The 23,262-nt window shown below is 48.1% G+C and overlaps 1 protein-coding gene and 1 long non-coding RNA gene across 2 annotated transcripts in view; one reads left to right on the top strand and one right to left on the bottom strand.

Annotated features, from left to right (window-relative positions):
* Window positions 1-18,010, top strand: part of LOC102537942 (uncharacterized) — a 38,399-nt gene extending 20,389 nt beyond the window's left edge. The window contains exon 2 of the mRNA XM_072968363.1: window positions 16,135-18,010. Within this exon, the coding sequence (XP_072824464.1) occupies window positions 16,135-16,311 (177 nt within the window). The 3' untranslated portion in view covers window positions 16,312-18,010. The remainder of the gene's footprint in view (window positions 1-16,134) is intronic.
* On the bottom strand, window positions 613-23,217 carry LOC140698329 (uncharacterized). The gene is made up of 4 exons (XR_012076069.1): window positions 22,915-23,217; window positions 20,033-20,172; window positions 8,777-9,285; window positions 613-2,957 (listed from the first exon to the last, which is right to left on the bottom strand). It is a non-coding gene; the product is annotated as an uncharacterized lncRNA (long non-coding RNA).
* Between the last annotated feature and the right edge of the window lie 45 nt (window positions 23,218-23,262).

Genomic DNA, 23,262 nt, shown 5'->3' with positions numbered 1-23,262 from the left:
ATGTCCTGGAGGCAATAACAGGATAGATTTAGAAATTTTGCATACCCCGAGGAGGGTGATTTTTCCTGGAAGGGAAGGCCTGAAATTAATCAGTTAACCAGCAAGCAGAATTTAGCTTTTCGCATGGAATATCTAAAGCCCCACCTCTTTGATCGCATTTTTTTCTAAGCTGTATACTTCTAATAAATATGTCGGCCAGGCTTTCAGCGCTCTAGATCCACGAGATCTTGAGTCCTCTGGTCCCATCTTTGCTCTTTACTTTGTCTATTTATTTCTTAAGTCTTGCGTCTCCTGTCCTCAGACACAGTCCTGAGCTCTGCTGGACGCAGCACAGATGCTTTTTTGTATTGCCTGCATATATTATCTTACTTGTAAAGATTTTTGAGGTGAATGTATACCTAATTATCATTCTTTACTTATGTATACTAAATGGTATTATTCATTTTAATGGAATTCATTAATTGCATCTCATAATATGTAGGGATGGCAGTTTTGATACTTTGGCAGATATTCAAGTTGAATATCCTATAATAATTTAAAAACAACAATAATTTAAAAACAATTGTGCTTTGAATAATAGAGCTTGAGTATTTTGAAGGACTACAGATGTTACGGAAATGACAGGCCAGCCAAGAAACAAGCACCACTCGGAGGGTTGGAGTACTCAGATTTATTACGCTGGCGGGCTCAGCAGGGCTTCTGCTCCGAAGCTCTGAGCACCTCCAACACGTGTGCATGAGGTTTTATAGGGTTAATTACAAGCTTGGGGTATTTGGCTGATAGGCATGGAACAGCTTTAGCAACATCATTATCACAAAAGTAGAGGCAGGGAGGCAGCAAACCAACATTTCAAGGCCAGATATGTCTCTCTGAAAATCCAGCTGACTAGCAAAAAAAAACATGAACAGGGAATCAGCAAACCCACAATAATTAACTCAGATTTACAAGTTAGCCCAGCAGAACTCAGATCAGTAATCCGACACTTGTTACACTTAGATTTGTGAGTTAGCTTGTTAGCCCAGCTGGGCTTTTCCTTCACATTCCCCCCTCTTGATGCTTTCACAACCCTTGTTGGAGTAAGCATCATTATTTACCTGTTGCAGGGGCTCATAATTGGAGGCTAACATCTGAAGTTTTATAGCCTCTATCTGCTCACTGACAAAGCGGGTCAGGAAGTTTAGGACACAGGGCCCAAACAGCAGAACAGCAAAAGCCAGGAGTAAGGGACCTATGAACGGTGCCAGCCAGGAGGTCCAGCCCCAGGGGCCTGTCCATGGGCTCTTACCTAAAATATGTTTTCTTTTTTCCACTCGGTCTTGTAACTCTTGAACCATTCCTCTGACAATTCCTGATTGATTGGCATAAAAACAACACTCTTCGTTTAGGAAGAGGCATAGTCCCCCCTCTTTGGCCGTAAGTCCAGACCCCCTCCTGTTTTGTAAGACCACCTCGGTGAGAGAGTCAGTCTGATTTTGCAGAGTTCCCAGGGTTTCTGCTATTTGTTGGACATCGTGGCTGAATTCACCTGTAAGCTGGTAATAGTAATGAGAGGAAGAGGCGATGCCCCCGATTCCTGTGCCTACCCCTGCTGCCACTCTGAGCCCCACTAGCAAGGGGATCAATTGTATAGCTCGTTTTATTCTCCGTGGATGCTGGTGAGTTATGACAGGGATGGGCAGACTTTGATTATTAGGCATAATGTCCATTCGGGGAGTGAGATAAGCCAAAGCACATAACCCTGCCCATCTGGCAGGGAGGCACCGGTAGGCAAATTCACCACATACAAAATAAGTCCCGTTATTAGAACAGCATCCTTTTGTGGGTTGGCACCCTAGACCCATACAGTGAGAGGTTTTGATACATTGATTTATAGTTAGATTGCCCTCTAAAGGATTAGTTCCATTGTTGAAATGACATTCTGGTGCCTTGTAGGCGAGCTGTACCCAGTTCAGCCTGGAACTCCTAGTGGTAGAAATGGCATCGCTATGAGTTGTGGTGAAAGTCTTAGTGAGGTTTGTCAGAGGTAAAGCCAGGTGCTGGATGGGGCCAGGAAGCAAGCATAGCCAGCAATCTTTAGCCAGGTCTGGATTGGAATGATTGAGAATCCGATGGACTGTGGCTAACAGCCCATTTATTTGTGGATCCAGATCCCGAGGCTCGGCTAAAGATGGAAGTTTTATTGGCTTCCAGGTAGGTAATAACTTCTGGTGTTGCCTCTGGACTGCTTGTTGGACTGCTTGCCGGCGTGCCTGGTCCTGTACCCCTCCTCCATCACTCATCCCATAATGTGTTTGCTTGGTCCAGCACACCAGCTTGCCGGGCGTGCCATAGCATTTGATGCGAGATACATAATAAGCCTTAATTGTGCCAATCCAGTAGGATTTTCCCTGATATGTGCACTCTGAAGTGGAGTCATAGCACTGACTCGGCTGATAAGTATAAGCTGAAAATACAGGCCGGTATATGGACCACCTGTCACCCAGTTCCATGCAGGTGCACTGTACAGCCAAGGAGAGTGAGGACATTAGCATTAGTAACATCAGCCTTATGATTATCTTAGACATGATGCTGCGGTGATGGCACTAATTATAAGAAGATATAAAATAGCTATCAGGATTTTATGGCCTATGTTCCAGTCAGGTGGGGTGGCGCTAGTTAGCCCCACTGCTAGTACGCAGACTGGTATAGAAAACAAGGAAAGAGGCAAGGGAGCACAAAAGAAATATATTTAACAGCTGCGTTGGGCTTTCCTCAAGCTTCGGCCGTGCGTTGACTAGCCAGCTTCCGAGTGTGGCTAGAGCAGGGCTCGTCGATCCTTTTCTGGTCCCTCTTGATCTTGATCTTGAGCGGGTCTCCCGGGACACTCTCAATTTTCCAGGGACCCTCTGTCTGAGGTGCAGTCGCTCTCTTGACTCTGGAGTGGTGGATCCAAGGGACCATTCCTGCAACTTTAACAGCTGTAGGAATAGTTAATACCACTAAATATGGTCCCTTCCATGTTGGTTTGAGAGGTTCCTTTTTCCAATCCTTTACCCATACCTGGTCACCTGGTTTATGGGGATGCACTTGAACACCTAATGAAATGGGGGTTTTCTCTATTACCCAACCCCAAACTTCTCGTAGTACTTTTCCTAGTCCCAACAGTTGTTGGTGGAGCCCTAAATTTTCTATTTCTGGGGTGTGATTTCTCATCCTGACAAAAGGTGGCGGTCGCCCATAGAGGATTTCAAAGGGAGAGTACCCAATATTAAGTCTTGGGGTGCATCTAATTCGCAACAGAGCCAGGGGTAGAATGTCCACCCAGGGGAGCTGGGTTTCTTGACTGATTTTAGCTATCATTTGTTTTAGAGTTCTGTTCATTCGTTCTACCTTCCCTGAGCTTTGAGGCCGGTATGCTGTGTGCAGGTTCCAGCGGATGCTCAGTGCCTTTGCTACCTGCTGTACAATCTCTGCCACGAAGGCGGGTCCACTGTCGGACCCGATGGAGGCAGGCATTCCAAACCGAGGGATGACACCCCTGAGAAGAGCCTTTGTCACTTCCCTTGCTTTCTCTGTCCTGGTGGGGTAGGCCTCTACCCACCCTGTGAAGGTGCAGACGAAAACCAGCAGGTACTTATATCCCTTACTGGGCCCAAGTTTAGTAAAGTCCACTTCTAAATCTTCAAAGGGAGCCAGTCCGCATCGTTGTATTCCCATTGGCCCAGTGAGCCCTTGTTTTGGATTGTTTTGTGCACAGAGCAAGCAGCGTTGGGAAACTGATGCACATAGAGTAGGGAGACGAGAAATTAGGAAATAACGCTTTAAGAGGGCCTCCAAAGCCGTTTTTCCCATATGTGTGGCTTCGTGTTGTTGTTGGACTAAACGATAAGCTAGTCGTTCTGGGATGAAAACCCTTCCATCCGTCATGATCCACCATCCGTCCTTTTTTTCTCTCCTCGTTCAGCCTGTGCCCACTTGTTTTCGTCGTGACTATATTCTGGGGCAGTGGGTAGCTCTGGCGCTGCCATAACTTTAATTACTGAGTGTTCCCAGGCGGCTGCTTCTCTTGCCTTTTGATCAACCAGCCTGTTCCCCTGGCTCACAGGGTCATTTCCTCTTTGGTGTCCCTTACAGTGAATAACGGCCACTTCCTTTGGATCCCATACTGCCTCCAGTAACTGTAAAATTTCTTCTTTGTTTTTGATTTCTTTTCCCCCAGCAGTCAAAAGTCCTCTCTCCTTATAGATGGCTCCATGTACATGCAAGTTTGCAAATGCATATTTGGAATCAGTGTATATATTGATTCGTTTTCCTTTCCCTTCCCTTAGTGCCTGGACCAGTGCCCAGATCTCTGCTCGCTGAGCAGACCATCCTGGGGGAAGGGACTCTGCCTTTATTACCTCTCGGGTTGTTGTTACAGTGTAACCTGCTCGCCGTTGTCCATCTTGCATGTAACTGCTGCCGTCTGAAAAGTTCCAGGTCTGGGTTTTGCAGGGGCTTGTCGGTTAATCAGGCCTGCTTGCATACACCTCTTCAATGATTTCTTCGCAGTTGTGCTCAGGCTGCCCTTTCCCCTTTGGCAAATATGTGGCTGGGTTTAACGTTTGAACAGCCTCTAGACGGACTCTTGCATTTTCACATAGAAGCTCCTGGTAGTGGGTCATCCTTGTGTTAGTTATCCATGTGTAACCTGGGGCGTTCATCAGGGCCACCACAGAATGGGGCACTTTTACATTTAAAGTCTGTCCCAGTGTGAGTTTGTCTGCCTCATTGACCAGGAGGGCTGTGGCAGCGAGGGCCTGTAAACAGGGTGGCCATCCTGATGCTACAGGGTCCAGTCTTTTAGATAAATAGGCCATAGGGCGCTGCCATGGCCCCACATTCTGAGTTATGACTCCAAGAGCAGTTTGGTCTCTTTCATGTACAAACAGATTAAACTCTCGTGTTACATCTGGTAAGCCTAGTGCTGGGGCTTGGGTTAGTAGTTCCTTTAATTGCCTAAAGGCATTTTCTTGTTCAGTTTCCCATTTGAGGGTTTCTTTTCCTGATCCAGCAGTTGCTTCGTAGAGGGGCTTGGCTATTCTTGAAAACCCGGGGATCCAGATCCGGCAAAACCCAGCTGCGCCCAGGAACTCTCTCAGTTTCCTTTTTGTTTCTGGTCTGGGTATGGCACAAGTAACTTATTTTCGTTTTGGTCCTAGGGCTCGGTGTCCCTCTGAGATAATAAATCCCAAGTATTTGACTGTCTTTTTGCAGATCTGGGCCTTTTTCCTCGAGACCTTGTACCCAGTTGTTTGGAGTAACCCTAGGAGGGCTCGAGTTCCTTTCCAACAGTCCTCTTCACTGGGGCTGGCTAACAGCAAGTCATTCACATACTGGAGCAGAGTACAGTTCAATGTTTCCCCAGGGAATTTTATAAGGTCTGTGGCTAGTGCCTCTCCAAACAAGGTGGGCGAGTTTTTAAAGCCTTGGGGGAGACGTGTCCATGTCAGTTGAGTTTCTCCTCCTGTATGGGGATCCTCCCATTCAAATGCGAATATGGGCTGGCTCACAGGTGAGAGTCGAAGACAGAAGAAAGCATCTTTAAGGTCTAGGCGTGTAAACCATTTGGCATCTGCCGGAATGAGGCCCAGAAGAGTGTATGGATTTGGCACTGCTGGATGTATTGTAGTGACTATTTCATTTACTTTTCGTAAGTCCTGCACCGGCCTATAGTCTGTTCCTTCTGCTTTCTTCACTGGGAGCAACGGTGTGTTCCAAGGAGATCTGCACTCAGTTAGGATTCCCTCTTGTCTGAGGTGCTGTATATGCTTCTGGATTCCTAGGTGGGCCTCTCGAGGCATGGGATATTGCTTCTGTCTGACTGGGCTGGATCCAGGTTTGAGGTCAATCACCAGTGGTGCCTGATTATGTGCCAAGCCTGGTGGTCCATTTTCAGCCCGGACTAATGGAAACTCTTCCAGGAGTTTACAAGGATTTTCCTGGAGTTCTCTGCTCTCATACAGATGCCACTCTTCTTCTCGGGGAACTGAGATGGCTAGAATCATAGACTCTCCCTGTAGGGTCAGATGTGCCTGTTTCCCGGGGACAAAGGTAATTTGTGCCCCCAATTTAGACAGAAGGTCTCTTCTGAGCAATGGTATTGGGCATTCAGGCAAATATAAAAATTCATGTGTCATTAGATGGCCCCCTACTTGACAGGATCATGGTTGGCAGAAATGGCGGGCAGTTGAGTCCCCAGTAGCCCCAATAATAGTCGCCTTTTTCTTGGTCAGGGGGGCTACAGGTTGGGTCACCACAGAATACTCTGCTCCTGTGTCTACCATAAAAGTCATTGGTTGGCCCCCTATAAACATCTTGACCTTGGGCTCCCGGGGGCCCAGGGGCAGGGAGCCCAGTCTCTCCTATTCTGAGTTAAGCCCAACCAGTCCGATGTGATTGCTGGCTGGTGGCTCCAGCTGATAAGTAGGCCTTTTAGGGAGTGCTCTCTTTCTGTCCTTTCTGTTTGGGCACTCGTTCTTCCAGTGCCCTGTCTCCCGGCAGTATGCACACTGGTCTCGGCCCAGGGGCATCCATGGTTGGGGTCCCCTCTTCCGGGGTGGTGCAGGGTTCTGGCTGAAGCCTGTTTTCCCCAGGGCTGCTGCAAGGAGCGCGGCTTTCTGCTTCATTCGCTGGTCTGCTTCTCGTTGGGCTTCCCGTTCTCGGTTTACAAAAACTTTGTTTGCTACTTCCAACAGCTGTGTAGCGTTCATCCCTGCGAATCCATCCAGTTTTTGAAGTTTCTGGCGTGTATCTGGGTATGATTGGGCTACGAGGGCAGCGTTGACCATCCGTTGGTTTTCTTGGGCCTCAGGATCAAAAGGAGTGTAGACTCAGAATGCTTCACACAGTCTCTCATAGAAGTCAGTGGGGGTCTTGTCTGGCCTCTGGGTCACCATGGTCGTTTTAGACATGTTAGTTGTCTTCTTGGCTCCCGCTTTTAGCCCTTGTAGGATGGCCTCCCGGTACTCACGTAGTGCTTCTCTTCCTTCTTGGGTGTTAAAGTCCCAATCTGGTCTGGTGTCAGGGGCACGTGTCATGGCCCACCCCTCAACATCCATTGTGTCCCCAGGGGCTCGGCCCTGCAGCCATTTTCGTGCTTCAGTGAGAATGCGCCTCCCCTCCTCTGTATTGAAAAGAGTCAGAAGCAGCTGGAGGACATCTTCCCAGGTGGGCCGGTGAGAATGGAAGATAGACTCTACGAGGTCAATCATAGCCTGTGGCTTTTCAGAGTAGGAAGGAGTGTGATGGCGCCAATTGAGAAGGTCTGTGGTGCTAAAAGGTTGGTAGTAGAGTACGGGGTGCCCAGGCTGAACAGTCCCGTCTTCCCCAACTTGCTGCGGCCCTTGTGTCTCCCGCAGCGGCATTTGGAGGGCCGGTGGTGCTGGCTTCACGGCTTGTGCTGAGCGGAGTCTCCTTCCTACTGGCTCAGGCTGGGGGCTGGGCTCTGCCTCTGGGTCCTCAGGTTGGAGAGGTGGTGACACAGAAGGTGGTGGTGTCTCCAATGGGACTGGAGGTGTTTGTGCCTTGGGGGCATATGGAGGGGGCAGGCACATCTCGTCTTCTGCGTCTCCCTGGAAAGTCGGCTTTTTTCTGTCTGTCTTTTTGGCCTGGACCGGCTGAGCTGCTAATATCTTGCATTGTCTAGGTCCATTTGAGCAAAACCGAATCCATGGGGGTAGAGTATGGGTGATATTCAGCCAGGAGTCAATGTAAGGGAATTGACCTTGGTGGCCTGGGGTTCCAGTGATTATTTGATAGATTGCTCGCACTGTTGCTAGGTCAAGAGTTCCTCCTGAGGGCCACCTGACTCCAAAGGCCGGCCATTCAAGCTCACACAAAGTGCAGAGCCTGCCAGGGGTCATTCGAATTCCATAGTCTCCTGAGAATCCCTTTTTGAAATTCTTAATCATGCAGTCTAGAGTGGTGGGTTTTGACTTAGAGCCTCCCATTCTTTTTAGATGTTTAAGGATAATAGTTCTGTTGCTTTAGATGTTTGGGAAGGTAGCCTTTATATCTTTTTCTTCTTCACTCTTCAAAACACCGGAGTTCCCAGAGAGACTGCTCTCTTGCTGGGTCTATGAGTTGTTTTAAGGCTAACTTGGTCAGGGACTCTGGGTTCCAGTCACAGCTGATGTCTCTGGATCTCAAGGCCTCAAGCAGTTTCAAGGACTTTCTCAAAGAAATAGCATCCTAGCCTCCGAGGGCACAGGGGCGTTGACTCATTGGCTGTCTATGTCCTTTTTCCTCCCAGTGTAGCCACCCTGTGCCTGTGTCGCGGACAAGACAAGGGAGGGTTTTCGTTGCGTCCGCCTGGCTGCTCCCCTCGCGGGGACAAAGGTGCCTCTTAGCTTTGGCGGGTCAGTATAAGCTGCTGACTCCGATCGGGACCCTTAGGGACCGATACCGCCCTGAGCCGTATGTGGTCACCATGGAACCGCAGGTTGGGACTCACTCGAACTCCGTAGCAGAATGCCATGGAGCTACAAACTCGAGCCTGATCGCATGCTTCACAGGCCGCTCATTCACTCACACACGCAAACACAGAGGTTAAGAACAGTCCTCCCACCAATTCCAATATCCTGTTTCCTGTAGGAGGGATCAGCCTCCTCTTCTGTCCAATGGGACAGGACCTGATTCCTGACTTGATTCCTGATTTCCCCGTCTGAAATACCATCAGACGGAGAGCCTGTAGGAGGGGATCAGCCTCCTCTTCTGTCCAATGGGACAGGACCTGATTCCTCCCGGGGGATCCTACCTTGTCCAGACGGCCACCTGGTGAGTCTGTCCATCCCTCCACGGAGTCTGGCTCTAGTTGTAGCCCAGCCACCTGGGGGGGGCCGAGTTGCCGTCACGAAAGAGAACCCGGAATACCGTCAGGCGTCGCCACCTCGTTCGCTGCCGGAGTCCCGTCCCCCGGTCGGCCGGAGCCACCAGTCCAGAGGCTCAAGGGGCCAGCGTGGTTGTATCTCGCTGGGGCCTCCAGAAATGTTACGGAAATGACAGGCCAGCCAAGAAACAAGCACCACTCGGAGGGTTGGAGTACTTAGATTTATTACGCCGGCGGGCTCAGAGGGGCTTCTGCTCCGAAGCTCTGAGCACCTCCAACACGTGTGCATGAGGTTTTATAGGGTTAATTACAAGCTTGGGGTATTTGGCCAATAGGCATGGAACAGCTTTAGCAACATCATTATCACAAAAGTAGAGGCAGGGAGGCAGCAAACCAACATTTCAAGGCCAGATATGTCTCTTTGAAAATCCAGCTGGCTAGCAAAAAAAAAACATGAACAGGGAATCAGCAAACCCACAATAATTAACTCAGATTTACAAGTTAGCCCAGCAGAACTCAGATCAGTAATCCGACACTTGTTACACTTAGATTTGTGAGTTAGCTTGTTAGCTCAGCTGGGCTTTTCCTTCACACAGAGACCCCTTCAATGTAATGATGAGAAAACTTAAGTGCAGGGAAGTCAGGTGACTAGCCCAAGCCCATATTCTCAAGTTAAGGGCAGACCCCATCTTTTTGTCCTAACTTCTCAGAAAACTACCCATTATTCTGCTTATAAAAACCTATCAATTTGGTATTGGGGATGCCATTTTCAGAAAACATATTCTCCCATTTTGATTATCTTTGCTCCCTTCAAGCATGGGTTATTTCATATTTTGTGATGTTAATGTTATGATAATAATAATAGTTCTTGAGCGTGAACCATGAGGTGGGCACTTTTTAAATTTAGTTTTTTTATTGAGGTATAGTCAGTTTACAATGTGTCAGTTTCTAGTGAAAAGCACAATGCTTCAGTCATACATGAATATATATATATATATATATATATATATATATATATATATACTCATTTTCATCTTTTCACCATAAGCTACTACAAGATATTGGATATATTTCCCTGTGCTATACAGTATAAACTTCCTGATTTCCCCGTCTGAAATACCATCAGACGGAGAGCCTGTAGGAGGGGATCAGCCTCCTCTTCTGTCCAATGGGACAGGACCTGATTCCTCCCGGGGGATCCTACCTTGTCCGGACGGTATTTTATATTTACCAGTCAGTATCTGTATTTATCAGGTATTTTATATATACCAGTCAGTATCTGCAAATCTTGAACTCCCAGTTTATCCCTTCCCTCTCCCCCCCTCGCTGGCAACCACAAGTCTGAACTCTATATCTGTGGGTCTGTTTCTGTTTTATACATAAGTTCACTTTAAAAAAAAAATCCGCATATGAGTGATATACCATATAGTATTTTTCTTTCTCTTTCTGGCTTACTTCACTTAGAATGACATTCTCCACGGACATCCGTGTTGCTGCAAATAGCATTATTTTGTCACTTTATGGCTGAGGAGTATTCCATTATAAAAATATACCACATCTTTATCCAGTCATCTCTCAATGGACATTTAGGTTGTTTCCATGTCTTGGCTATTGTAAATAGTGCTGCTATGAACATTGGGGTGCACCTATCTTTTTGAATTAAGGTTCCCTCTGGATATATGCCCAGGGGTGGGACTGCTGGGTCACATGGTAAGTCTATTTTTAGTCTTCAGGAATCTCCATACTGTTTTCCATAATGGCTGCACCAAACTGCCTTCCCAACAGTGTAGGAGGGTTCCCTTTTCTCCACACTCTCTCCAGCATTTATCATTTGTGGACTTCTGAATGATGGCCATTCTGACCGATGTGGACTGATACCTCATGGTAGTTTTGGTTTGCATTTCTCTGATAATTAGCGATATGGAGCATTTTTTCGTGTGCCTAATGGTCATTTGTATGTCTTTATTGGAGAATTGCTTACGTAGGTCTGCCCATTTTGGGCTTGGGTTTGTTTTTTTCTTATTAAGTCATATGAGCTGTTTATACATTCTGGAAATCAAGCCCTTGTCAGTTTTATCTTTTGCAAATATTTTCTCCCATTCCGTAGCTTGTCGTTTTGTTTTGCTTATCATTTCCTTTGCTGTGCAAAAGCTTGTAAGTTTAATTAGGTCCCATTTGTTTATTTTTGCTTTTATTTCTATTGCTTGGGTAGACTGCTCTAGGAGAACATTGCTGAGATGTATGTGAGATAATGTTTTGCCTAAGTTTTCTTCTAGGGGATTTATTGTGTCTTGTCTTGTATTTAAGTCTTTAAGCCATTTTGAGTTTATTTTTGTGTACGGTGTGAGGGAGCAATATAACTTCACTGATCTACATGCAGCTGTCCAGTTTTGAAGGTGGGCACTTTTTATGTAAATAACCATGAGGTCCAAGGATCCTGCAAAGAGGTCACAGTGGAGCCATGGTACCAGGATTTTTCAAGCACTGAATGTTGAGAGTGCTGAGCCGTGTCCCCAAAGTTTCTTTTTCTGTAGGTCTGGGTAGGGCCACAGAGCTTGTACTTTTTTGTTTTTTGTTTTTCCGTTTTTAATAGAGGTACTGGGGATGGACCCTAGGACCTCGTGCATGTTAAGCAAGCGTGCTACCCCCGAGCCACACCCACCTCCAGGGTTTCACGTCTCACAGGTTCCAGGTCCTGCGGTTGCCAGATTTCTAAGGGCGCGGCACTGCCCCCAAACCCACGGAGAGATTGGGACACTCCTCCCTAGGAAGAAGCGAAGCCCCGCCCCGTGCTGGGACACCTAGAGCTAAGTTATGCCGGGTCTCCCAGCTGGGCCGTCGCCATGGAGAAGGGAGACGGCGCACGCGCGTGGGCGCAGGCTGCGCATTAACTACGTTACCCAGAAGCGGATGTCTGCGGGGCTTCTGCCCCTGCTGCTGAGCCAATCACGTCCCAGAGGAGAGGCGGTTCCTGCGGCGTCAGGGCGGGACTTCCGGCCCATCCGCATTAGACCATCCTTCCGCGAGCAGATGCTGGTTGGACCGCGACCACGTGAAGTGGAGCGCTGCGCCGGGGCCGCGCTTCCCGGGCGGGCGGGGAGGGAGAGCGACGTGGCCGGGGGCACCTCTGCGCCGTGTCCGAGCCGTGACGCCCCAGCCCTGGCTCCTTCTCCGGGACGCTCCGTGACACGGTGTCCCCGACCGTGGGACAGGCGTCCTCGCGCCTCGTGTTTGCCGGGTGCCACCGGGACCGCAAGTTCTCCGGGGCCTCCTCACCCGCGCTTCGTGGCCAGGGCCCGCGAAGGCGGTGGCCTGGGCCTTGAGAGCATTTGACGTCATTTTGCAGCGAGGTTCGGAGTGCGACACCCAGCCTGAGGTGACCCCGCCCTGGCCTCCCGCCTCTCAGGGCCCCACTCAGCCCCCTGGGTCCCGTGGCGGTGGCAGGTGCGGCAGCACTGATGAATCCGGCGCAGGTGAGTGGAGGTCTCTCAGGGCCACATCTTCATGGTCACCGCCCCTCGCAGTAGCTAATGGTGGTGTCCTGGGACTTTGCCTTTCTTTCTCTGGGTTCTTGGTCGTGGAGTTTCCGGAGGGAGTCACTTCTGGCTCAGGGCGCTTAGTTCAGGCCAAGCATAGGCTCCTGTACTGGCAACCAAGGGAATAAATTCCGGAAGAGTGTCCTACTTCATGTGCAAATACTCGCAGGTGTGACTGAGTTGGGAGTGATCACTGTGTCTTACGGGAATAGAGCTCAGTAAGGATAAGTCAGGCCTGGAATCGCAGCCGGAGGAGCTAGAACGCCTTTCTGAAAGTTTGGACAGAAGATGGAGGTGGTATAACACAGATTTCATTCCATAGGTTTCCTCTGGCTGCAGAGTGGAGACTGTGGAAGTGAGGGAGGAGGCAGGGAGACCTGGGAGGAGTATGAACTGACAGCCTTAAGGTCTGAGTCCTGGGGGTTTATGGGAGAAGGCTGAACCCATGCTTGGCGGTGCTTGGGAGGTATGGTCTGGATGGCACCAGAACTGGCTGGCAGAGTTATTGAGGCCCGTCATGCCTCAGTCAGCTTAACTAGTATTGCGTCTGTCCACCTGCCTGGTTTTGCTCTGGACTGGACACAGTGATCAGAGGAACATAAAGAGAGAGCAGGTGCTCTCTGATATCTCCTCTGAGTTGGGAGGTTGGGGAAGAGAGGGACTAGGGAGTGGTCTGGGGAGAGATGCTGCCTGTGGGCTCAGTTGTCCCCACCATGGCAGGGCTGTGTGACCTTCGAAGATGTGTTCGTGTACTTCTCCCGGGAGGAGTGGGAGCTCCTTGAGGAGGCTCAGAGACTCCTGTACCGCGATGTGATGCTGGAGAACTTTGCACTTGTGTCCTCACTGGGTAAGTCTCTTGTTTCAGTCATCCATTGCTACCTAGCAAATTACCCCAAAGCTTAGTGGGTTGCAAAGACAAACCTTTATTATCTTACAGTTTCTTTGGGTCAAGAATCAAGCATGCCCTAGTTGGGTATCTCTATCCCAACTAGGTCTTTCTTGATCTTGCTATCAAGCTGTCCAGGGCAGCCATCTGACCTGAAAGCTCAACTGGAGGTGAATCTCCACTCAAGGTCATGCACAAGAGCAGGAGGTTGTTAGACTAGTCATTTCCTGGTGGGCTGTTGGCCAGAACCCTCCTTCACTTTCTTGCTGTGTTGTCTTCTCCGTAAGCAGGTCACAGCAAGGCAGCTGATTTCCAAGATCATGAGCAAGAGACAGCATCCAAGATAGAAATTGGTATTTTGAGAACCTATTCTCACAAGTGGCACCTCATTGTTTTTGCCATATTTTGTGCACTAGGAAAGAATTTGTAGGTCCAGCCAACACTCAGCTGGAGGAGGGAGTTAACAAAGGCACGGTTCCCAGTTTCCTGGGCTGAGTTTTGTTCTTCCCAAGGGGTGGCTTTCTCTCCATCTCACAGTTAACTGTGTCGCACACGGCCTCTTTCCCCGGTTCCCTGGACTAAGTAGGGTGAGTACCAGGGCTGGGCGCTGTGCACCACCCCCTCCTCTCCCAGAGCAGCCCCAACCTCTCCTGCCCCGAAGCTTTGAAATGAAGGATCTAGGAGTGAGAAGTCTGTCCATCTGTCCCTCTGCCCATCAGATCCCAGAAGGCCTGGCCGTTCCTTGGTGAGCTGACTGTCCACATCCCTGGCCTGTCTGTGCTCCAGGTTCCTTTCCTCTCATTTTCTAGGGTCTGACGTGGAATCGCAGGCATTGCTGTGGTTACTTGTGGAGAACACCAAGCTCTGCCTAGAAGCCCATTTCCAAGATTCTGTTTTCAGTATCTAATTTTTTTCTCTGTGGAGGGAGTTTCCCTGGGTCACCACTGCCCACTCACCCGCTCTTCTTTCCTGTTAGGACTTGCGGTTTCCAGGTCCCACAGGGTCACCCAGATGGAGGCAGAGGGGAGCCCCGGGTGCCTGAGAAGGTAGACACGGCTCCCGGCACCACGGAGAAGGCCTGGAGGGAGCCCGGCCCGGTGAGTGGAAGCTGCAGGAATCAGGGCTGGCTCCACTCCGTTCCAGTACCTTGTGCTGTGGCAGCTGGTGTTTTGATGCCAACACCGGCGACCCTCATCCCGCTTTGCCCTCCCCCATGTTGATGCTCTGCTCCCTTGTCGTCTCCTCTGACCTCAGGGACCTGTGTCCCACCCCCTTTCTAGTCCCACGTCTAACTTGTTCTTTTCTTGCTCCTCCATGCTGCGCTCTACTGGGTCGGGTTTTTGTTTTTCGTTGTTTTGAGGGGAAGGGGATTAACGTTTGTTTGTTTTTTACTGGAGGTACTGGGGATTGAACCCAGGACCTCGTGCATGCTAAGCAGACGCTCTACCCCTGAGCTATACCCTCCCCCTCCAGCATCGGGTTTCTTTTTAACATGTCATGAGAAGTGCACATACCTTTAAGTCTTCCTTAAACACTAAATCCTGTCTGTGGCCAGATTTTGCTGGCCCTGGAGAGGCCATTTTGCATAGCACTGCCCTGTCACAGGGGACCCGGAGCCTTGCTGGGAAACCCGTTTGCAGACAGCGTGCTTCTCCTGCTCACTCTGAACCCTCTCCTTGTATCCTCCCCCTGCGTGTCTCCTTCAGTCTGCGACCCTCAGAGGCCCACCAACACACAGGAGCCCTTCCTCATCGCGAGTCTAGGATGTCCTGCCCACAGTCCCATGGCTTAGTCCCTGGTTGTCTTAGACACACGTTTGTTACAAAATGCCACTTGCCGCCAGCAGAACACGCGCCTCACCAGTATTTATCCGCCTCCAGATTGTTGGCACGGAATGGAGGATGTGACCACACCTTCTGAGCGGGGTGTTTCTGGGCGACCGTCACAGATGAGAAGGCCCAGGGCAGATTCTCATGCGCGGAAGTCTCACCCCTAGGACAGGGGTGGCCCAGTCTTGAAAGACATGTTTGCCCCTGCTTGAGCCCCGGGGAACCCCATCTGGGCAGCGTCCGGGATCCAACATGCGAGGCCTGTCCAAGAGACTTGTGTGGTTCTACCCCGCCAGATGCAGAAGCGCACGGCCCGCTACGTCTCAGCTGCCCTTGGCGGCGGGAACGTCGCTCCGGGATCAGCTGGCTCGCAGCCAGACCCCCGGCTGGGGCACAGCTGGGAACAGCGAGGACCATTAGAAATACAGGAAGAGTGCGTGGGCCCGGGACGGCTTCCCGCCCGGATCGTCTCCTCAGGAAGGTGAGCTCTGAGCACAGTGGGCGGGGACAGAGGTAGCCTGCCCTCAGGAAGTTTCCTCCAAGTCTCCGGGAGGTGCTTTTCATGAACGGGACTCACGCGGACCGGATCCGGCGTCCCCGACGTAGGCAGGGAGGGCTCGCTGCAGGTGGGAGAAACGCGGGAAAGGCTTTAACAAGCGTGGGCGTGTTGTCGGACATCAGGTCACGCTGAAGGGACTGCCGTGAACGTGAGAACGCCTTTCTCTCTCTTCAAAAAATTCTTTTAAGTATTTTTTTAGGGGGGGAGATACTAGGCTTATTTATTTATATTTGGAGGAGGTGCTGGGGAGTGAACCCAGTGCACGCTGAGCATGCGCTCTGCCACTTCAGCTATAACCTCCCCGTATTTATTTATTTTTAATGGAGGGACTGGGGTTTGAACCCAGGACCACATGCATGCTAAACTAAGCATGTGCTCTACCGCTGAGTTATACTCTCCCTCCTGAGAAAGCCTTTTTTCAAGAGAGCAGATCTCAGTCAACACGTGAGGACTGATGCTCAGCAAAGCCACGTGAGTTCTTCTGCTGTGGCAAGGCCTTTAGCTGTGGGTCAGGCCTCATGCGGCAGCAGCAGATTAACACTGGGGAGAAGGCTCTTGAGTGCAAAGAATGTGGGAAAGTCTCGTGTCAGCTCTGCTTTTGTCCAATATTTCCCACTCCAGAGGCACTCACTTCAAGGGTAAGTGTTTTTTGACAGCTGTATATTTACTCATCACGTGAGGGTTCTCACAGGAGAGAATCCCTGAGGGCAGTGACTGTGGAAAGGCTTTCATTCACCCCATTTCTGTGTGGCCTAAGAGGAGCCACTGGAGAAAAAGCCTTTGAATTTTAGAATGTCGGAGGGCCTTTTGTGACAGTTCCTTGGTAACTCAACACGGAAAGCATCGCTCTAGGAAGAAACCTCGTGAATACAGTGACTGTGGACAGTCCTTCAGCCTCCATTCACCCCTCACCCAGCCTTGAAGCATTCATACTGGGGAGAAACCCGACGAGTGTACGAGATGGGGAAAGCCTTTTACAAGTGGACTAACCTCAGTCAACAGCAGAGAACTCATACTGGGGAGAGACCTTTTGAATGTAACTCCTAAGGAAAATCTCCTGAGCAGCAGAAACATCGTATTCGGCATCTGGGAAGTTATACCAAAGAGAAACCCTGTGAGTGTCACTGCTGTAAGAAAATCTTTTGAGACAAATCACTTGTCAGCTCAAGAGTCATATTGGAAGTGGATGTATCCTAGGACTTGGCATCCTAGGAGAACTGATAAAGGAAAGAGAACCAGGGGCTATTGCGCAGTTTCAAAAATCTTTAGCTACAGCTCTGCCCCTTAGTATACACTGAAAAAGCAGCCGCGGGGATTTTAAAAAGCAAAATCAAAGGAGCAAGAAGAAAAGTGGATGTAACAGGAAAGGAAGTGGATTTGTGGCTTCTTTCGGGGTTTCCCAGACACATTCAAGACGATTTATTGGTGGTTTTTTGTTGATGTTGTTGGCTGGCAGGGGAGGAGTGACGTTTGAGAGGTAAACACCTGAATTAATATATCCTCTCCCCCGGGCCGTGTCAGGAAAGCTGGACACTTCAGAGCAGCTCTGCAAATATTTTTTGAAACCCTTCTTGGTTATGAAATATCTCAACCATTCATTGATTTATGAAGCACTTAAAAGAAATGAGGATACTAAAAATATTGTCTAAAATATATCTAAGGAGATAAGGGCACCCTTATGAATGGGTACATTTTATTGTACTGCTTAAACCATTCAAGGCTTCATTTTTATTCATTCATTCTTCATCATTAAGGTGTAACTGACATAACTGTAAGTTTCAGGTGCACAACATATTTAATTAATACATTTATATTACAGGATGGTTGCCATTGTAGCATGAACCTTTGTTGTGCTGCAGAATTATCCCTTCTAGTGGTGGGAACAGTTAAGATCTAGTCTGTCGGCAGGTTTAAAGTTTGCAATGCAGTATCATTGTTTGTAATCCCTGTACTTTGTATTAGAACTCCGGGAATTATTTACCTACTAGTTGTAAGTACGTACCCTTAAACCACATCTCTCCCATCCCCTCACTCCACCACCAGCCTTTGGTAACCATCATTCCATTCCATTTTCTCCAGTTCAGTTTTTTGTTTTGTTTTGTGTGAGATTCCACATATAAGGGATATTATACAGTGTTTGTCATTCTCTGTCTGACTTACCTCACTTAGCATAATGTCCTCTAAGTCCGTCCATGTTGTCGTAAATGTCTGGGTTTCCTTTTTCCCTAAGGCTGAGTAGTATTCCATTGTATGCATATATATATTTTTTTCTGTGTTCATCCATTAATGGACACTTAGATTGTTTCCGTACCTTGACTGTTGTGAACTACAATAAACACGGAAGTGCACATATCTCTTTGATAACCTGTTTCTATTTCCTTTGGGTATATACTCAGAAGTGGGACTGCTGGATCATTAGGTAGTTCTATTTTTAACACTTTGAAGAAACTCCATACTGTTCTCCAAAGTGGCTGGACCAGTTTCCAATCCCACCAGCAGTGTACAAGTGTCCCTGTTCTCTCCTTCCTTGTCAACACTGTTCTCTCTTGTTTTCTTGATAACCATCCTTACGGTGTGAGGTGGTATCAGTGTGGTTTTGATTCGCATTTCCCTGACAATTAGTGATACTGACTGTATTTTCATGTACCGAGTGGCCATTTGGATGTCTTCTTTCAAAAAATCCCTATTTAGTTCCTCAGTCCATTTTTAAACTCTGTTTGGTTTTTTGTTGTTGAGTTGTTTGAATTCTTTACAAATGTTGTCTGTTAACCCCTTATCTGATACATGGTTTGCAAATACTCTCTCCCATGCTGTAGGTTGCCTTTTTATTTTGTTAGTTGTTTCTTTTGCATTGCAGAAGCTCTTAAGTTCCATGTAGTCCCATTTGTTGATTTTTTTCTTTTCTTTTGTTGTTTGTGCTTTTGGTGTCATATCCAAAAAAATCATTGCTGAGACCAGTATCAAAGAGCTTTCCTATGTTTTCCTCTAGAAGTTTTATAGTATCACTGCTTCTGTTCAAGTCTTTGATCCATTTCAGGTTAATTTTTTGAGTTGTGTAAGATAAGGATCCAATTTCATTTTTCTGCCTGTGATTATCCAGTTTTCCCAACACCATTTGTTGAAGAGACTTATTTTTTCCCCATTGGATGTTTTGGTTCCCTTATCAAATATTAGTTAACTGTATATGTGGGGGTTTAATTCTGGGTTCTCTATTCTGTTACATTGATGTATGTTTGTTTTTGTACCAGTAACATACTGCTTTAATTACTGTGGTTTTGTAGTGTAGTTTGAGATCAGGAAGTGTGACACCTCCAGTTTTCTCTTCCTTCTCATGATTGCTTTGGCCGTTTGTGGTGTTTTGTGGATCCATACAGATTTTAAAATAGTTTTTCTGTTCCTGTGAAAAAATGCCATTGGATTTTGACAGGGATTATGTTAAATGTATAGATGACTTTAGGTAGCATAGACATTTTAAGAATATTAACTCTTCCAATCCATGAACACAGGATGTCCTTCCATTTGTTTGTGTCTTCTTTGATGTCTTTCAACCAAGTCTTGTAGATTTCATTGTGCAAATCTTTCACTTAGTTAAATTTATTCCTAACTATTTTCTTGTTTTTGAATGGGATAGTTTTCCTTATTTCTTTTTTGTTTCTTTGTTAATGAACAGAAATGCAACTGATTTGTGTGTTGATTTTATATCCTGCAACTTTACTGAATTCATTCATTAGGTCCAACTTTTTTTTAGTTCAGTCTTTGGGGTTTTCAGTGTATGAGATCATATCATCTGAAAATAATGACAATTTTACTTCTTTCTTTCCAATTTGGGTACCTTTTATTTCTTTGTCTTGCCTGATTGCTCTAACTAGGACTTCTAATACTATGGTGAATAAGAGTGGTGAGAGAAGGCTTCAATTTAAAACAAAGACAAACACAAGCCCTTTATTCATAGCATTGTAAACATCCAGCATGCTCACTTTTCCTTGATCCCGATCTCTGTGTTTGTCTGTTCTTTTTTTTTCCTCTGAGCCCTGATGATGGTTAACTAGCTGTCCTGTCTTCCCTGAGGATGAGTCCTCATTCTTTCATCTGACTGGCTTTTTCACTTTTAAAAATCTTCTCTTGAGGGTTTCTGCAAATCCACTTCAGTTGTTTTCTAGGGGTTGAATTAGGGCTGAAACAAACAGTGAAACACCCATCCCACAACGTTGTAAATCAGCTATACTTCAATTTAAAAAAGAGGGAAAAAAACACACATTCAAGTTAAATTCATGATAACCTTACAGAAACAAAACAAAACATGGATAAGGACCCCACTGTTTAATCTTACAGGACTGCCAAATGTTGATATAAAGAAAAGTGATTGGAAATTACCAGAAGGATGATGACGGCCACACGCAGGTTTGTGCGGGGATGTGTGGGCTTCACACGTACCCGATGGGCTTATTTCCTCGGTCCTTTCATCAGGAGGGGGCATTCTGAAATATCTTTCTGGGATTATCTTTGAGGCTGAACTGCATGAGATGATCATCATTACCTCGTGTTAAAAAAATACATTGTGCATTTTTTAATATACAAACCATCACATCCTTTACTATGAACCCTCCTCAGAGCCGTGTCAATAAGCACAGGTCTAGTTTTGCATCATTTCTGCATCACTGTTGTGAGCTGGGGCCGTTCCATAGTGCTTACCACATTTCATTATGCATGCATTTCTCTGTGAGTCTGGAACTTTGCTATTTATATTGACAGTATGCTTAGCTTTCTATTATTTGGAAAAGAGAGTTGCCTCTGAAGGGCCCCTCCCTCCTGGGCAGTGGTTCTGGTTAGACCAGTAGCTGAGCTCCCGGGTCTGTAAGAGTCAGAGAAATGCTCTCCTGCAGAGGATGTCTCTGTCCACAGCTGAGAGCTCTGCAGTATAACGCAGCACATTCAGAGACTGGGGCCTGCGTCCCTCCCAAGGCAATTGTGACATACTGTCCAGAGGGTGGAGGACTCTTGAGATCTGGACTCTCATTCCCCATTTCTCACCATCTGGTCCTCACTTCCGTGTTCAGTCAGAAGGGCCAGCTACGACCCTGCTGCTGCTTGGGCAAGAGTGATGAGACCCTGTTCATTGACGTGGCACACTGTGAGACGCTGAGACACCCAGAGCCCTGTGCAAACAGCAGAAATGATGAGACAGCCTCTCTCCTGGGTAGCATGGGTGACAACTCTGTCTGTCTGCCACTAGCTGCTGCTCTCATGCTGCTTCCTTCTCCTACCGTGTAAATAACAAATTGCAGGTTATCTGATCATACAACCAGCCCCACTTCCTGACAGCATCAAATTTAGAGCAAGGCTCTATTTCCTTAAGCCCTTCTGCTAATCACTGAACACAAGCCCAGAGCCTAGAAACAGTTTAACATTTTCTTCCTGAGTGCCCCGCATTTCCCACAGTGTGGTAACCCACACTGCAGCACCCGGTAAATCTCACTCTTCCAAGACAGGTGTCAGATCCGTTCCGGGTGCTCGAGGGCATCAGCGCCACATAGCTGCAGACTCAAACTTCCCTGAATTCCAGACTGCACAGCCAACCAGGTACCAACATTTCATCTTAGAGTTCTGATACACATCTCAGACTGAATGAGTGCAACACCCAGTGCCTTATCTCAACCTGCCCCACTCTATTGCCCACACCTCTTCCCTCTACAGCCACAGTGACTAATCTGGTTCTGGCACCAGCACACACTCTTGTCAGTCTGTCCTGACACCTGCTTTTTCCTTTGCTGGAGATGTTTTTCTCCCACGCTGACCCTGCCTGGGGATCCTGCCTCCTTCAGGGGTCTCCGTATCAACCTTTCGCTCCTTTCTTCTTTGCTTCCTATGCTTGAGTTCAATGTCCATCTTCCTATTTTACACACAAGGACACTGAACCCCAGGGATAAGCGACATGACCATGGTTGTGTGGCTGGGGATGGGCACAGTGCAGATCAGCCAGAATCCCAATCAATCCCAACTCCAAGCTCTCAGCCCCTAGGTCACTCTGCTCCCTCCATCTTGGCCCTCACACCCCCACACCTTGGTCCTTCCTTCTCCTGTAGTTCTGGGGCTCCCAGACACATGTCTGTCAAAGCAACACTCTCTTTATGGCACCTGCTTCAGTTACTGCCTTCTCCACATGAAATGAGCTCCAGGTCAGGAGCTGCATCTCAGTCACCCACGTGTATGGCCTGTAAAAATGTATCCTTTTGACAATAGGCCTAACTGCAGTTTATGCAAACTTCCTGCATTTAATGTTTAAAAAGTATAGAATGAGACTAGAGGTATACAGGTGTGGTCTATGCAAAATTTTTAACCATTACCTACAACGCCCTTGGTGAGTCAGGGAGTGATTGTATTTTACATTTTAAAATAAATATGATCAGTGATTCTGCAAAGAGGAGCCTCTGACTTCCTCCTATAGCTGTTTTACCCACCAGGGTTCATGGACTCTAATCAATAGAAGTTATAATAGGCCAGAGGAGGAATTCAGACATGCTTTATTGAGACTCTCGCTGCAGCCCCAGGGACTGAACACAAGTGTCAGTTTCCTTGCTCACTCCCTGAATAGGAGTGAGGGGGTGGGTTGCCCGAGCTGGTTCCTTAAATGGGGTGGGATAGGGTCAGTCAGTTGGGCCAGAAGGGTGGCTTACGTGGTCTGCGCGCCTCTTTGGTGGTGCTGTGTGTGGGGACCGTGCACAGTAACCTGCTTTTGCTCCGGGCATCTCAGAAGCAGCCGCTGGGTTTTGGCCTTTTTGTATCTTACTCATAATTTGCCCCAACTACCCAAGTATGCAGTTATTTTTAGTCCCTTACAGTTTTCTTTGTATGTTGTTGCTGGAGAAGACCTTTGTCCAAGTGCAAGCACCGCAGTAAAGGCCACCAGCTGCTAGCCTGTCTCAGCTGTCACAACCTTGCGGTAACGATGAATAACAGCAATAATAGCGTGTGTGTGTGTAGCACCGGACCCTGTGCTAATAAGCACTTTTCATCTCACTTTCCATGAGGTAGGCTGTAGTATTTTCCCATTTTAGTTGTTGCACTTTGGGGGCGGGGAGGCGGTCCTGACTTTTAAGGAGAGTTCCAGTTCTCAAACTTGAGCTAGGGCGCCACCCCCCAGGGTTTCTGCGTCAGAAGGTGAAGGCTGGATGCAAGCACTTGGATTTTTCAGTCCATTCCTAAGTGATAACCAATTTTGGCTATCAACCAGTTAAAGTTACATTTCATGTTCTTACACGAAGACCGCAGGCACCGCGGGCACGAGACAGGGATACTCATCGTTCCATTTAAATTCCAAGTCCCAGCTCTCCCAGAAAGGAAGAGTACGTCGTCACCTGCTGGAAACGTCGGAGGACGCGGCGCTGTCCCGGGTGACCACGGAAATCCGGGCGCGTCCCCTTTAAGAAGAGCGTTGACACTCCGGGACGCCGTTCCCGCCCCCGCCCTTTCTCCCGCTACCGGGGCGAACCGGAAACGAGCCCTCCCCTAGTTGGACGCCAGGCACAAACCCCCTTACCCAGAAGTCTGTGCCCGGCGCATCCGCGCTCCGCCAATGACAGCCCGCAAGATGGGCGTTTCCTGCC

This window comes from Vicugna pacos, chromosome 9, assembly GCF_048564905.1.
Source record: "Vicugna pacos chromosome 9, VicPac4, whole genome shotgun sequence".
Classification (NCBI taxonomy): domain Eukaryota; kingdom Metazoa; phylum Chordata; class Mammalia; order Artiodactyla; family Camelidae; genus Vicugna; species Vicugna pacos.
The sequence above is the reverse complement of the archived record's forward strand: the minus strand, read 5'-3'. Positions and strand labels throughout refer to the sequence as shown.